Source organism: Solanum pennellii, chromosome 11 (assembly GCF_001406875.1).
Source record: "Solanum pennellii chromosome 11, SPENNV200".
NCBI lineage: Eukaryota > Viridiplantae > Streptophyta > Magnoliopsida > Solanales > Solanaceae > Solanum > Solanum pennellii.
In genome coordinates this window covers 550,297-566,394 of record NC_028647.1, presented here as the reverse complement: position 1 = coordinate 566,394, position 16,098 = coordinate 550,297, and the positions used below count along the sequence as shown (strand labels likewise).

General features: G+C 35.4%; 1 protein-coding gene across 2 annotated transcripts; it reads right to left on the bottom strand.

Moving 5' to 3' along the window:
* Nucleotides 1–799: 799 nt before the first annotated feature.
* Nucleotides 800–15,708, bottom strand: LOC107003046 (protein TONSOKU). Of its 2 annotated transcripts, none has more exons than XM_015201288.2 (19): nucleotides 15,268–15,708; nucleotides 11,752–12,549; nucleotides 10,911–11,087; nucleotides 10,616–10,707; nucleotides 9,756–9,854; nucleotides 9,032–9,546; nucleotides 8,909–8,952; nucleotides 8,561–8,812; nucleotides 8,122–8,269; nucleotides 7,480–7,599; nucleotides 6,509–6,612; nucleotides 5,082–5,205; nucleotides 4,801–4,913; nucleotides 3,430–3,541; nucleotides 3,093–3,197; nucleotides 2,935–3,001; nucleotides 2,707–2,827; nucleotides 2,335–2,505; nucleotides 800–1,678 (listed from the first exon to the last, which is right to left on the bottom strand). In XM_015201288.2, exons 1-19 carry the CDS (start codon nucleotides 15,544–15,546, stop codon nucleotides 1,034–1,036), a joined length of 4,086 nt encoding a protein of 1,361 aa, XP_015056774.1. In that variant the 5' UTR covers nucleotides 15,547–15,708; the 3' UTR covers nucleotides 800–1,033. The 2 variants fall into 2 exon arrangements, with proteins under 2 accessions (XP_015056774.1, XP_015056775.1); XM_015201289.2 differs by having other exon boundaries at nucleotides 6,509–6,609.
* Nucleotides 15,709–16,098: the final 390 nt, after the last annotated feature.

Here is a 16,098-nt window from a genome sequence, read left to right as displayed (position 1 = left end):
ATCTCTTTAATTTAAATCAAACTACTTGAGAGGGGGGAGAATTATAGCTTGATTTAAGTCATTAAAAGTAAAGTTGGTAGTGTGGGAATAAATAATGAGGATGGTAAATTATCAAAAAGAGGAAAAGGTTTATCTTTTATCTTACTTTAATTTTTTTTTAAATAGTTTTAAATATAAACTAAAGTTTGAGTGGTAAACAAAACTTTCCCTAAAGTATCTACTTATTGTTTAATTTTCACCCCCATCCCATCATCAATTCTTCCACAAATAGTTGCATAATATCAATCACCATGATTTTAGGGCTTGAAAATATGGGTCGTGCAACTTTACATTAGGTTAAGGTTTCTACACCTTTTCATTTCTTTATCTTATTATAGTAAAAATATGAAATAATACTCCGAAATTGTTTGTCATGTTGCGCTTATTGAAAATCACTAATTTTCAAAAGTAAATTAGATCACATTAATTCAATATTTTAAACAAAAGTTAGAAATTCTAAAACTATATGAAAAATACTATAAATTACAATTTTTTGCATATTAATATGATGAAAAAATACACCTAATTTTAGTTAAAGTTTTTATAGTTTGACTCTAAAATAAGAAACCATGACAAACAATACCGGACGGGGGAGTAATAATATATTACAACTTAGTACTAGAAAGTTAAGAGTTCATATTAGGCCAGAATAAATATTGTTTTTCAGATTTATGTAACTTCAACATTAGAAATTTAGGTTTTAGACATGTTTGTCAAAAAAAATCAATTTAAATTCGAAATAAAAATTATTTAAGTATCATTTCTGATGAATGCTTTGGATAAATAGACACTGATAAAACAAAACAATCCATCAAGAATTATGTTTTTTTCAAAACACAAATATAATTGGCTTAATCCCAACCTAATTGCCAAAAGCTATATTATATACACTTAAGTTAGATTTCACTACTAAGTTTTAATAATTAGGAACCTTTGTGAGGCTTCTGATTGATGTTAATGGCAATATTACAAACAAAAGGTGAATCTATATAACTTAAATCCTTCTGCAGCAAGGCTTCAGATAACAACATTTGACTCCCTCAACTGACAGATGAACTGTATTACCTTCGATGTGTCCCCGCGATGAACCACTTCTTGAACTAGATCCCCATGCAGCATACAAACTTTCAGCTAGCTGTTTCGTGAACCCATTATTACTAAGATCTAAGAGTTGCAAGTTCTTTGCCATTTGAATAGCAGCTGGAAGCTCTTGAATGTACTCATATTCATCTAAGTTAGAATGATTCTTTATACAACTCTGATTCGTAGCTCGCTCTGTAACATCTACTTCCACTTGCTCATCTTCACTATCAGGAGCTTCAAGCTGATTATAGTCCGTATTGAGTGTACATAAACCTTCTTGACAACCTTCTTTAGCATTAGCTGCAGATACCTCAGATGTATGCTCTAAAAGGTTTATATCTGTTTGGAGGACATTTGAGCATAGATCATGTAGCAAAGCATGAATTTCGTTTTGATCTGCATTTTCAGCCACGTTGAGCTCTTCGAGATAATAGTTGTCTGATAATCCCTTTAGTATAGAAAGAATGCCAAGAAGTCCCAGTTGACATTTCTGTAATAGCAGGACTCGAAAACAACATTGGGGATTACTCACTGCTGCTGCCAATGCCCTGCCACCCTGCATTTACACACATTTATAACATTTTAGTGGAGTATTTACAGATTAACTGATCCAAGTGTGTATATTGAGAAGTCTACCATACCGGGGGTAGGGTGAAGGAACATAAAGCTTTCCACTACATGCATATTGTCAGAAGTCGAGAATTAATCCAGCTATACGTTAGAATGTTATAGATCTATTCTATGTTTTAAGGTTATCAGTATGGCATATTATTTCTAATTCTGTCATAATTAAGTAATTTTTCTTACTAAATAAATCTCCTTATTTCTGATAGTCTAAACTCATGTATAAGGAGTCTGTTGTACATAGAAATCTAAGTAGTTTCTGTCTACTAACAAATAGCCTTATACTGCTTCCCAACCAATGGTCTTCCTTCATTATAATTCACTGATCTCTTTTTGGTGACTGTTTTATTAATCCACTCTTCGTTCATATACTATTTTGGTCTTCTCCCGCTACCTTTGCAATGACAACAATTGTTCAGACAGGTATTATAATCAGAAGGAAGGGCATCAACTATGTTTCTGCTCTACCCTTTTTCTGATAGGTTCCACGCACTTCACTCCGTGTTAGGTATCATTTTTCAAGGGGCACACATAACAAGGAAGGAACTGAACTACTGAAGTAATGAATGATAAGAGAGTGAAACAGACCTCCTGCTTGAGCTGATTACCCCCAAGGTCAAGCTCAACTATGCTATTAAATACAGAAACTTCTGCATTTAATCTGACAATGCAGTCAGGTGTCAGACCACAAGATGAAACGTCAAGCTTTAGTTCTTGACTTTCTCTGGACAATGATTGCATCAATTTTAACATTCCATCCTGCAGAGACATCCCAGTGATATCAATTTTACTTAAAGACAAGAAAAGGGCAACCCTGACAAATGTATCAATAACTGATTGCACGGCTCGAACCCGTGACCTATAGGTCACATAGAGACAACTTTATTGTTACTCCAAGGCTTTCGTTTGTTTCAATTAAAGACCACAGAAAAAAAGTTATAAGGTAGATGAGTCACTCACCGTCCCTATGCTAGTGTTTCCAAGCAGTAATCCAGACAAGCAAGAGCTCTTGATAAGTTGACAAAGACTCTCTATTACAGGCTTGCTTAGCTTTATTCCCTTCAAACTAAGCTCTTGAAATCTATAACATGAAATACAAGATTGTGCCCTTTGTAATACTTGAACAAATCTTGAGCTTTTACATGTATAAAGAAGAACAAAGCAAGTCAACGAAGTTCAAATACTTGCCTCTTTAAGTTGGTAAGTGTAACCAAAAGATTTATAACGACATTTGCCGCTACTGGTTGGTTGTGTCCTATACAATGAAAGATTGAGACAAATAAGTAATGCATCGAAAAGGAAACATTCTTTCGAACTATCGTTCAAATAGTCAATTATAAGTGTACCTAGAGAAAGATGTGTAAGCACTGATCCAGAAGTCAGTGAGTCAGCAACCTTTTGAATTGTTCTAGATGTGATTGAACATTGCTCGATATTTAAACTATAAAGAGCTGCAGAAGAAGAGCTATGTGAGAATTTGAGAATAAGCTGACGAACACTGCAACTAGAAGAGCCTGTAATGAGCCGTTAAATATGGAGCCTACTCAATATCTTGCCAGTTTTAGGCTAATCTAGCACTCATCCATTTCATGCAGAAGGGGAAGCTACAGCATACGTACTTCATGAAAAGCAACTAGATGATAGCTTTATTTTTAAAATATAAAAGAGCGAGAATCTCCATACCTTTGCAGTTCTGCAAGATAGTTGAAAGATATGATGCACATGCATCAGTCAAACGGTTCCCAGATAAGTTGAGTACTTCCAATCGGGCGTATAGAACATCGCATTCACAAATCTGTAAATTTGTACAATCAGATAAGACTTTCTACTGGATCAATTCAGAATGTTATGTCTTTCATCAGCTCGACTGCAAACAAAAGAAAGATAACAAAGTGTGGCATGTGGATGATCTCAAATCATAAGTGACTTTATTGTGTCTCCCCCAAAATCTAACTAAATAAAACAGTTTAGGTGACTGCCTGAGTTGCAAATCTATCTACCCAACTAACATTATCAGCATTACATACTTTTCTGCCATTTGAGGCATAAAGACCATACCTGGATTGACTAAGAGTTTCTCATGAGAGATAATTCAGAGTCTCTTCATATTCTGAAACTTCTATAAATGATTCAGGATCAATTTCATGCTAAATGTCATGCCTCCAAAACAGATAATGGAGAGGAATATTTCAATTTTAAATTTAGAAATTATTTTCTGAAAGTGGAATTGTTCATAAAGTTCTAGTGCAGATACCAGAATGGAATATCTGGAAAATCAACTTTCTGAGGTAGCCAGATAAATTATGAACTAGTAATGATCCAAATCAGTCATCCGGGGAAGCTATCTTGACAGCAACTACACAAAACAACAAAGCCCTCAAGAAACTAGAGATTTGATTCACTAGGCCAGTTGTTCTCTAGAAATTTCTCAAAATTGAGTTGTTACTAATAATACTCTAAAAGCACTAAGATGTTTTGCTATTTTTCATATTCGCTCTCATCAAGATTCAATCCAAAATCAGTCAAATACTCAAATGTTTCTTCTTGGATTACTTCCCCTCCAAAAGGATTACAAAAATTACTTTACTTATGCACGAAGTACTTGCAAAAACCATGAATTGACATTCATAAAGAATGTATCTTAAAAATGCTTTCTCAATAGCTATCTTATTAATTGTATGAGAAAAGCAGAGGAAAAAATGTCATTATACCCTCCTTTAATCATCTTAATACATAATAAACACATTATCCTAATCTTTGTAACCCATAATAAAAACTGTTAGTTGGAAGTTTGCCTTGAGGAAGGCAAACTTTAAAACGTCAAACTCTTCCAATATATTCATGGAGTTGGAAGTAAGTATTTAAGCTACAGAAGATGTCATATATATTTTGACTTGAAAAACCAGAAAATGCTACATTAACTGCTGCCCTCAGAGCATGATATCTTCAGCAAGAACATGGCTGTGTTGTGCACAATTCACGAGTACATTGTATATCACATTTAAGAGGCAAAGAAAGTCTTATCTCAAAGTTCTAATAATTATTTAGTAAAACCTGGAACAAGGCAGTTGAACCAAGTCGATTGCAGTGCAAATCCAAGGTCAAACCACCATATTTTTGCCCTGATGCGATGAATACTTGTTTAAGCTTCTCTATTGTTCCATTTCCTGGTACATTGCCAAGATTAGGAAAAAGAACAGCAAAAAGGTGAAATTATATTTCACAGAAATGATAATGGCTAGGAATCAAGCTATTTGATAATCATAAATAGCAATTCGGAATGTGCACTTTTCAGGTAGCAGTATGAAGAAAGATCTTGACCATATGACTGTTACCTAACAGATTGTGTGAAAGGTCTAAGACAGCAAAAGTTTTGTGCACATAGAGGGCATTGATTAATGGTGTCACTGATATATCTTGCAGTTCGCAATCAGATACCACGACTTCATCCTCCGACACCTGGTAAAGATATATAAAAAGAAGCAATCAAACTAATGATTAGGGGGTTATGTAAATACATTCATTTTCTTGCTCTGATTTAAATACGATTGCTAAAATTGCTATTATGTCTCCGTCCAAAAAAATCATGTGCAGCCCCACTTTAAGATATTAACAGTTTTGTCTGGGATATTGAAACAGCTAAATTCTTTTATTCTTGTTGCTGCGCTATCCTTGTTGTTGCACTGTTTTGGCTGATGGAGTTAAAATATATTAGGGCAAGTGGTCCCATTATATTTTGGGAAGAATATCGAATTATTTTTTTAGAAGTGATATGTGGTGTGACGTTGGATATCTTCCTTTTCTTTTGAGACGAAAAAAAAAAAAGTTACTAGGGGCATACATAGTTGTCGTAATATGTTAGGGGTCTTGTACATGCTGTCGTAGTATACTTTGAGGCATTATATATGTTGTCATGGACATATCGGAGTGCTAGGCTGATCTCCTTCACTACCGTTTACGACAAGCTTTGAGTGTGATTAAATTGAAACAGGTAGTGTCCTTTTTGAACATTTTTTAGGACTTATTGAGCATTATATTATGAAGTATATTCCTTTGCATATCAGTTACATGTTCGTTGTGTAGTTGTATTTTCTAATACTTGTTCCAGGGGTATTAAAGTAGTGGATCAAGGATCTTACTGAATTATATTTATATATAGCTCACTCCTTACATGCATGTCCATGCAAACACTGTTGCAGAGGGTGAGACTAGTGGCTGACGAGTCCATTCGCATAGATCCTGTTGCTGAGGTGCGCCTTCACATTATTCGTGGAGGCTAAACTCATGTAACTCTATTAGATGCTCCATGGTCTTATTGTGGAATTTGGGCTAGAGAATTGGTATTTTGGTGCTCGTTGAATCAATGGATTGATTATGAATTTTGTGGGATTATTATTCTCCTTTTGTTGATTATTACTAATGTGTTTAGACTTGCGCATAATGCTCTCAGCACTTAGATACTTTGGATAAGTGTGTGAAATTGTGAATTTTTGGTTCTCCCAACCAATGAGCAATGATGTTAGCAGGTGTCAATCACATCTAGGAGGTATTTTGGGATGTGAAAACTAGGTTCGGTTCTAATTTACAAAATCATGCTAAGAGAATACCCCAACCCAAAAAATAATTTAGTTCAGAGATGTTTATATCAACTCCTTGACAAGCTACTAACTTGTTAATGAATATGAATGCTCCACAAAAGCTCTGACATCTTTGAAACAAAAGCTAAGGTATTGTTAAAAATGTAATGAAATTTGTATCATACCTCTTGGTTGTACAGCATCTTAAGAACCTTCAAGATCGGTGGCTGAGACAGCTCCTCGCAGCAATCAATGTACAGTTTCATGAGATGTTTTGGAACCCATACTGCTGATGATAAATTTGAAGCTTAAATGTAGGGGATATAAATGACATGGCTTTATACATTGCAAAATCTGAAAATAGCCAACAATTTTTGATTTTTTTTTTGATTTCCAAACCGACTCCCAAAAAGACTTCATCTTTCAAGAAAACTTTTTTCTTGTTTTTTTCCTCCTCTAGTTGCATAAAATTATTAAGACTTGCCATAGCCATTATAGATATTTGCATTAATTCCATAGCAATCTCAAGAGCAGGGAAAGCAAATATCTCTATTAGGAAATAGTACATTCATGTGTTCCAAACCAATATATTATTTCTCCTTTATACATTTCTAGCTACCTAAAAGCCATATTCGGCATCATGAAGGCTGCCACAATGAGATGATGACCAAGTCCTTGTCTGCTTAACTGTTTGATAGCACAAACTTCACTATATGGAAGGACAACTGGAGAATGGTAGCATGGATTACAGTCATCTATTTCTAGGAATGAGTTGTTGCTTAATGCTAAATTTTAGGAATATTAACCCATATAACATGTTGCCACCAGTCTTCTATTTTTAAAAATCCTTGATATAGGATGTAAATATGTGTAGGATTTTCTATGCAATTATAATAAGGGGGCTAGTAGGAGGTATTTTCGAAAATACACCCAAAAAGATATCAGTACTATACCACTTCTTCAAAATTTCATCTAGCAGTAAATTTCAAGTCATCTTCGCATCCTTAACAAGTTTTGTATTCACAACTTGAGAGAATTAGAAACACATTTGAGTTTACTCTTTCAACAAGGAGGAAACTACGAACGATTTGAAAAAATAGCATTTGAAGGACAGGAAAATGAGTATCCGAGAAGGAACAGATCAGAAGAAACATACCATCAATTGAAACTTCAATGCATGCCTTCCCAGCCATATTATCTTTTAGGATATTAACTGCTTCTAATGATTCTATAACTCTTCCTTCATGCATCATATGTTGGATGACTGGCACTAGGCCTATGAAGAAATTAATCTATATCAGATGACTGACATGTGATGCCAAGACAAATTAGAAAACAAACTTATCCGGAGATTGTCTGCACTTCACAGTAATTTTATACAAATACATTCAACGGATAGAGCAGATCACTTGAACTCTTTCTGCAGCTTTGTATCAACCTTTATCAAGGTTCCTTAAAAAATTCTGATAACAAAGTATATAAAAAACCTGCTTCTTTGCTGCTCTATGGTATTTTAGAAAATCTTACTAGTTCTCATACTGATAATAGGAGTAGCCGCAGCAGTAGCATTAGGAGCAATAATAAACCTTAAATAATAAAAAAAAATTGATGCATTATTGTTGTATTCAAAATGCTCATTTTGCATAGCACTGGCCACTGGAACATTCATGAGTTGCAGTAGCTATGTCTTCTTGTTCTTCACTGAATACCGGTTGATGCCTCGTGAAAAGTAATAAATCAACAATTTGAGAAGGTGAGAGTGTGAGACTAACTACAAACTGAAACTTTTTGTCCCTACCTTTAGATCTCTCCTCAGCTGAGAGCTGTAAATAGAACAAGCATGCTACCTCAACTTTCATCTGCTCTAAGCTGAGCTTTGTGCCAGCATTACCTGAATCCCACTTCACATGTACTACATTGTTGCCAACTCTGAAGAGAATATGTTGCTGTTAAACAGATCAAGTAAGAGAGATAGTCAAATATTGCAGTGTAATAACAGTATCACACTAAATATGTTAATGTTTGACAATATTTCCTATAATGAACCAAAAACATCAAATGTTTTACATGTGATGGGTCAATGGCCTAGTTATTGTATTGCATATTATAGACATAAAGTTAGACTTATCACTAACTTAAGGTGAAAACAGAAACATATAAACTGACTTGGTATTTAACTTTCTGTATTAACAATTATGGCCAGTAACATAATATCTTGAGGCTTAATTAACACTCACGCAATGTTCACCACAAGCATGCAGAGTGAGATCAGAAATACTATCATTGCCAGAAACATCTGCATCCAATTCTCTGCCACAAGCTCCATAACTAAACTTTGGAGCAGACCTTTTTGTGCTTGAATATGTGAAATCCTTATCGTCCCTTAAACCTAACTCGGGAGTCCTAGATTTGTCGGAGCAAGTACTTTCTTCAAGATTAATAGGGGTACAAGCACTGACAGCACATCCTGAACCAACTGGTGAAACTACCTGCCACACAATCAACTTTCTTGTTAATAACAAGAACTTGATCAAATTCTCCAGAAGGAAGCTATTTCTTCAGATTCTTGTAAAACAATTGAATACCTTCAGTTCATGAGAAGGACTACAGCGATGTTTTGTGTCTTTAGCTGCAAATTTACCCAAAAACTGATCAGTGTTCTATTTCTTTCATGATATAAACTTACTAGTAGCGGCAGACCAACTCACACTCATCAGAAGTAGCAACAGCTTCTACAGAACACTTGTGAGAGATTCTTCTTGAGCAATGGCCCATTTCACCCTCAAGAGGAGTAGAAATAATCCTGCTGGAGCTGTATACATCCTCATTATCATCTTCGTCATCAGAGAGAACAAGGCGGACACGTTTACGACCAACTGCTTGACTACCAGCAGGTCTCGAAATGCTCGGAGACGGAGAATCAGGTAGCTCAGTAGTAGCAATAGGTGTTTCTACATAAGTTGATTTCAGCTTAGATAGATTCTTACTAGGACGGATTAGTGATTTCAAAGGCAGATCCTTAAATTCATCTTCACTGCTGTAAGATTTTGATTTCTTGAAACCCCTCTTAGCTTTCTTTGGTGTAATGCTATCATATGACGTGATTGGCGATAGGTTGCCGACCTCTGTTTCACTTTCAGAACAGCAATCCCCTGCGACATTTTCTGCTTCAAGATCTCCAATTTTTGACTGCTTCAATTTGTCAATTGACGACTGCAACCTCCTGTAATGTTTCATCCTTATTACTGACAAAGAAATATATATATACACACATACATATATATGGTTATCTGTACACACAAAATCCCTAATAAACAATGATATTCAATATGTAGACTATGCACAAGACAAGAAAATCTAGGCATTTACTTCTTCAGTAACATGTAACTGATGGACCAAAATCCAAGGACTTCAGGAGTAAAAGCATTTTACCTGGCCTCTTCCACATTATCAAATCTGATCATCTGGCTATAGTGCATATTTTCTAGAGCAGACAACTCAATCGAGGGCTTCTTTGCCTGAATGGCAATCCTGCAAAATGATGATATAGTTGGCAGATATCAGAAGGGGAAAGCATTGATGAATTACGTCATTAACCATTTTTTGTTCTAGAATCTTTAGCTTTCTTTTATACAGCTTTTCGTTTTGTCTGTTTCTCAAGTAAAGCTACTTGTATGCCATCAAGTAAGCACACAGAAATGGAGAATATGGAAAATGACAGTGTCCATAGAAGTATTAACACATCCTGCATCCCAAATCACAGACTTAGTTTGAGTAGGCAAATATGAAAAATAGAGTTGAAATTATATGGTAGTTTAAACGGAAATTAACTTGTAGGTTTGAGATACTTCAGGGATGAAAGATGTGTACACAAATTTTGAAGAAGTACAGTATTAAAAAGGAACGTATAGCAGAGGAAAAAGGTTCCCATTTAAGGAGGATACCATTAGGAGATATGTTAAAAAAGAAAGTACTATATTCCTATTGGGACTATGGAGTATGAAAAAACTGAACAGAATATATGAACTACTTAAGGAGTGGATCATTCTCGTTGGGTATCCATGCAATAATGATCTTCTACTTTACCAAAAAAGAGAGAAAGACCACACACGCAGAGAGAGGAAGTACAAAGAAAACACAACATATCAAGCTTTAGACACCATATAACCCCTGCATGAGAAATTTAGTTCCAGTCGGGCATCTACACTCTTGCAGGCAAGCACATTTGACTCGTATGCTGGATACCACTCATTCAGCACATGATTGAGATACTGATAATAAAGATGGGGTACCTGTAACCCTCTTCAAAAGCCGCCAAAGCACCTCCCCAATTACCATTACAATCCAGTACATTTCCAATATTGATCTTTGCTAGTGCTTGTCCCTGAAATCACTGTAAATGTATTAAAGAAGAGATTACTAAATACTCAAAAAGAGATATAAATTAGTCAATTCTTTTGCAGAGATTCCAGTTTCCGACAAGTGCCAAGTGCACACATCCCAATATAATCATAAATCTCAGGCATCTTTCATGAATAAGAATGAAAGTGACATTGAGGATAGATTTATTAAGCATAACAAGATTACCTCCAAATTTCCAATTGATCTGTATGTATCCAAGCTCTTGTTGTACCATTTAAGAGCTTTGTCAAAGTGCCTAAGCTTCTGGTGTGATTCTCCAATGGCTAGAAATGAGTCGCTTAATTTCTCTTTGTCACAGAGCTGAATTGCTGTCTGCTTCTTTTTTTTGGCAAATTTACAATGCTAACCACAAGAATCAAGGTACCAAATGACAAAACTTCCAATTTCTTAATTGAATACAAACAGTCAAAAAGGGGAAAAAATTACTGTTGTCACATTTCTATCATCAAGAAACTCCTTTGATTAACACAATGCATTCAATGTATAAAATGAAAAGGGAACACAAAGATTAGAAGAAATGAGGTATGTTGGTTCCACGAATGTGATGGAACTCTGCACTCCAGTCATTAGACTGTCACAAAAATATCCACACTCCGAGGTCCAGAAAAAAGATTAAAAGCATAAATGGTGCTTCCAAATTAGACCTCAGTTCTTTGATATACCTCAATCTATTGAGATAGATATGAAAAATTATTGTTTGGGCTTTTGGAAATTAAATCAGCTCTTTTTGGCCAAAGAAACACATTGAAATTACTGCCAATAACTAATCTTTCTTAGAAATTGATTAAGCAAGAAAAAAGGAGATACGTGTAAAAAGAAGGATTAATAGAGCAGAGGGGGTACTGATCGACACAAGCTCGTCAAGCAAAAGATCCATATTTATTTGCCAAGACAGAACTAGGTTTGGAAGCATGATATTGGATGATGAAAACACATCATGGAAATATGCTAGCACGTCAACTAGTGGTTGAAATAAAAGCAAGAAAGCATGAAGAGAAATACGTACTTTTACCCATGCAAAGATTGCACTACATTTCTCGATGAGACGATCAAGTGCTGAATTTTGTTGGAGCAGGCACTTCCTCTCACCCTCTGTTCCTCTAGCTATTTCTATTTCCCTTGAGAGCTTTTTGAGACTTTGTTCTCCTATTTTTATCTCATCCATTACCTTGCGTGCTTCTTTCACTATTTCAATGTTTTGATTGGCTTGACTAATCAAAGCATCTTCATCTTCCATGGACTTCGCCAGTTTGAGAGCCCATTCATAACATTTCATGGCCTCATCATACTTTTGAATCCTGTAATGCAACTCCCCAAGATTTATATATCCCTTTGCCTCCCCTTGACAGTGCCCTATCCTATGACAAATGGTAATATCTTTCTCAATGTGCTCCCGTGCTTTATTCATATTTCTTAGCTCGGTGTACACATTTCCAAGGTTATGATGGAGCCTGCTACGTCCATCATCATCCTCACTTAACTCTTCTTCATCACAGATTTCTAATCCTTTACTGAGAATTCTTTCAGCTTCTTCCAAGTTATCAAGATCAACTTCAAGCATACCAATGTTGTTGTAGGCATCAATGTACTCCTTCACAAAAGAATGCTTGCTCGATTGTAAATTCTTCTTCAGTGTTTTGGCAAGATTCAGTGACAATTTGAAATACTTTCTAGCATTCCGAACTGAATCATGGTCATCGTCCGACTTCAAAAAAATTTCATGATATGTTCTTCCCAGTTGAGTGCTGGCTCTTTGCTGCTCAACAAGGTCATTTTCATCCTTGGCAAGCTCTAAATGCTTTTTCTGTACCATACAAATAATAAGTATTGACGATAAACAATTGAAACATTTACGCTGCAAACTCAATTGTTGGAAAATTGATGTTCTATGTGAAAAGTAATACAAAACGAGAAATAGGTATTTTTTTTTTAAAAAAAAAAAAAAAGGAAAAATATATAGAAATAGATTAAGTCAGTTTGGTTTGATAACAGCACAAAGAAATACAATGTTCAATCAATGATGAGCTATTTTCACTCTAAGATTTATCTTTTTCATGAAATGTATTAGGTTCGGAATTTGCCATCCAAATAGCAGATTTATAAGAGTGAGCTTGAGGGGTTCACCGAATATGAATATTAGAGAGGCAGGAGAGAAATCAATTTAGCATCCCAAAAGCACGAACAGAGCACTATGCATATCATGAGAACAAAATTGGATGCCTACGGAGATGACAAATGACAATGTTGCCCGATTATATACTGAAAAGAATCAAATAATTTCAATAGCATCTTGAAATCCTAAATGTATGTCAGACATAGAGTGACAGACAATCAAGTTCTGAGTCAACAAGTGAATGTAAATGCTTGGATTAGATTTTAATACTAAAAATAAGGCCCAAGCATACAGGAAAAGAACGTGATATGACAAAATCAGTACCACTCATATATTTGCATATGGTTAACGTAATGATTCCACAGGTAGTTGTACTGAAAAATGTGAACTCTGTTGGATCTCCAGCCGTTGGTATAACCAATATTAAGGAAACTTTTTTTTTTGAAATTGGTAAGGTTGAATTCTTCAACACTAAGGGTATATTGGCTACCTCCAAGGGATAATTATAGATTTCCTATCAAATGTATAATTTGATCTATATCATCTATATAAAGTTGTTTACACCAAAAAAGTAGAGATACTACACAATTCCATTTAACTTTGTGGATGGAATTGGATCTATCTTCAAAACCTCTTCCATTTTTTTCTTTCCAGTCTGATCACCATACACATGATGGTATCAGCTTCCACCATCTCTTTTGACTCTTACTGCCTAACCTCCTAATCCAGCAGCTCAACATATCTGATGTATGTTCTGGCGTTGTCCAGTTCATGCTTGTGATGTTGAGAAACGGATTCCAAATTAGAGCAGCAAACTTACAATGCAGGAAGAGACGTTATCTGTTTCCCTTGTCAAGTTGCATAAAAAACACCAAGGGACCAGTTGTCTGCTTTTCTTCTGTAGAACTTCTTGTGCTAAACATACTTTGTCTATCACCAACCGGGTGAAACAATTTACTTTTGTAGGAATGTCACTTTTCCAAAAGTGACTCCCATTATAGTTGGGCCCTGTGTCATCCCCTGTAGTCCTCTTTTGTAGGCATTGTTGATACAAAAGACTCCAGCCTTACTACGTTTCCAGTTTCCACAGGATCTTGTCTGTTGATATTATGGTTATAATCATTCCAGCTAGTTTTCCCAATAGCGCTGCCACCCTCTCCACCTCCCAGTTATTAAGTAGTCTTCTTAAAGATATGTCCCATCCCTGTTTTGTCCAACAGACACTCACTTTAGCATCAGGGTTCTCACAGATTAGAAACATATCTGGAAAAGTTCCCTAAGAGAGGATTGGTCTATCCAGCCATCTTTCCAAACTTTAGTTTTGTTTCCATTACCGACCAATATTGAGGAAACAAGAAAATAATCCTTAACTAGGTAACTGATTATATAGAGCGAAAAAAGATATTAGATCTTAAGCCCACTTAAATGTCATTACCATTACAAACTATAACGTCACAAATGTACAATTAATTAAAGCATATTGCATCCATTTAGTGCGCTTTTTAGTTCAAGAGTTAGAGAAGTTCCCATGCAAAATAAAACTAAAGCAAATTTCAGAACTTCTCTTTTCAACAGACAACAACTTGATGCAATCTAACATGTCTAGCATACTAAAAAAATGAACATTAGCATAAAAGTTGGACCTACACCCACACTCTGCTAAGATTTGACCCTTAGACCAATTGTACAACCAACAAATCCATCTTGGGTTCCCCTAGCTACGGCCTTTATTCTATGCCATTTTTCTTCCACTTATTTTTGATAACCATGGTATCCAGGCTAAATCGTGTGCACCTCTACTAGCTCCATGAGATACCTGCCACCTCTCAACAGTCCACCAAGGCGAGAATAGATGAGAATTGAGAAGAAATCACCAAATGTTTTATCACTAATGAGATTTGAACCTAAGACCCCGTGTTGCTCAACCCACTTCATTGACAACTAGGTCACAAATTCTCAACCATTTGAATTGTGTTTATTGAAGTCATCTACAGAAGTACAATGATTTATGCCCTTAACACTTCATCCTCAGCAACCTAAATATTCTTATGTGGCTTGCAGCTAATGCATCTGTTTCTAGTTAATAGCAGGCATCCCCAAAGAAACCAATTAGACATCTACATAGATAATCAATCTTAACAATGTTTCTCAATTAAAAATTACATTTCTTTCTAATCAGTTTAAATTCTATGTGCCACTAAAATATTGCACTATCAGCTCACTGCAAATTCACCTATCGATTCTGTTGCCCGTTAAATTTCTGAACTTTTTGTCAAATAGATATCACAAAAAATAAAATGAAGTTATATTCCTCTAGTTAAATTGTAAAGGTTATGCTCAACATTTCAAGTAATGCTAAATAACTTTCTAAAACCAGCTAAGCTATATATAACCATTAAGCACATTTACCTGGAAAGTGAGGGCGTGTTCGTAGTCCTGAAGGCGGAGATAGACTTCACCAAGGGATTGACATGACGGAAGAAGCTGCTTCTCGGGCAAGTAATTGAGTGATATTTCGTAGTCGATTCGGAGCCAACGAAGCGCCTCTACATACTCTCCTCGGTTCTTTAGCATGTCGCCGATCAAATTTGCCCATCTCGCCTCCTCCTTTCTGTTCCCCTCTGCTTTTGCGCTCTTGTAAGCTCTCTTCGCCTCAATTAGCTGGTTCTGGCTATCGTTTTTGCCCATTCAATTGATGATCTATTGCTGTAGAAATCGAAATTGTGAGAATTTAGGGCTTTTTTGCTTTACTCTCTATCTTTGCTGAGCTGCTTTTTTTCTGTTCTCTTTAATGGCGGGGATGTTGAAAAGGGGCTTTCAATTATTCGCGCCAAAACTGTTTCTTCTTGCTGGACTTTATAGATCCGAGACTATACAACTACATGATATGAAATAAAAATTGGGAAAATTGTATATGTTAATAAACTATTAATTTAAATTAAATGTTATAAATATAGTTTGATTTAATTGTATCTCATAGTAAATTGTTATTATTTTTGCATCTCTTTTTTCAGTGGAATTTCGCTCGTTACTCTTGTTCTCGCTCGTCTCTCTCGCTTTTGTACAAATACAAATGTAGAAAATATGTTTGTGTTTGTATAAAGCGAGAGAAAATTGTATATATACACATATTTTCATTCCCCTCTCCCAGATCTCACTCAACTCTCTCACTTTGTACAAAATACAAATGTATACGTTGTGTTTGTGTTTGTATAAAGCGAGAGAAAAATGTATATATAA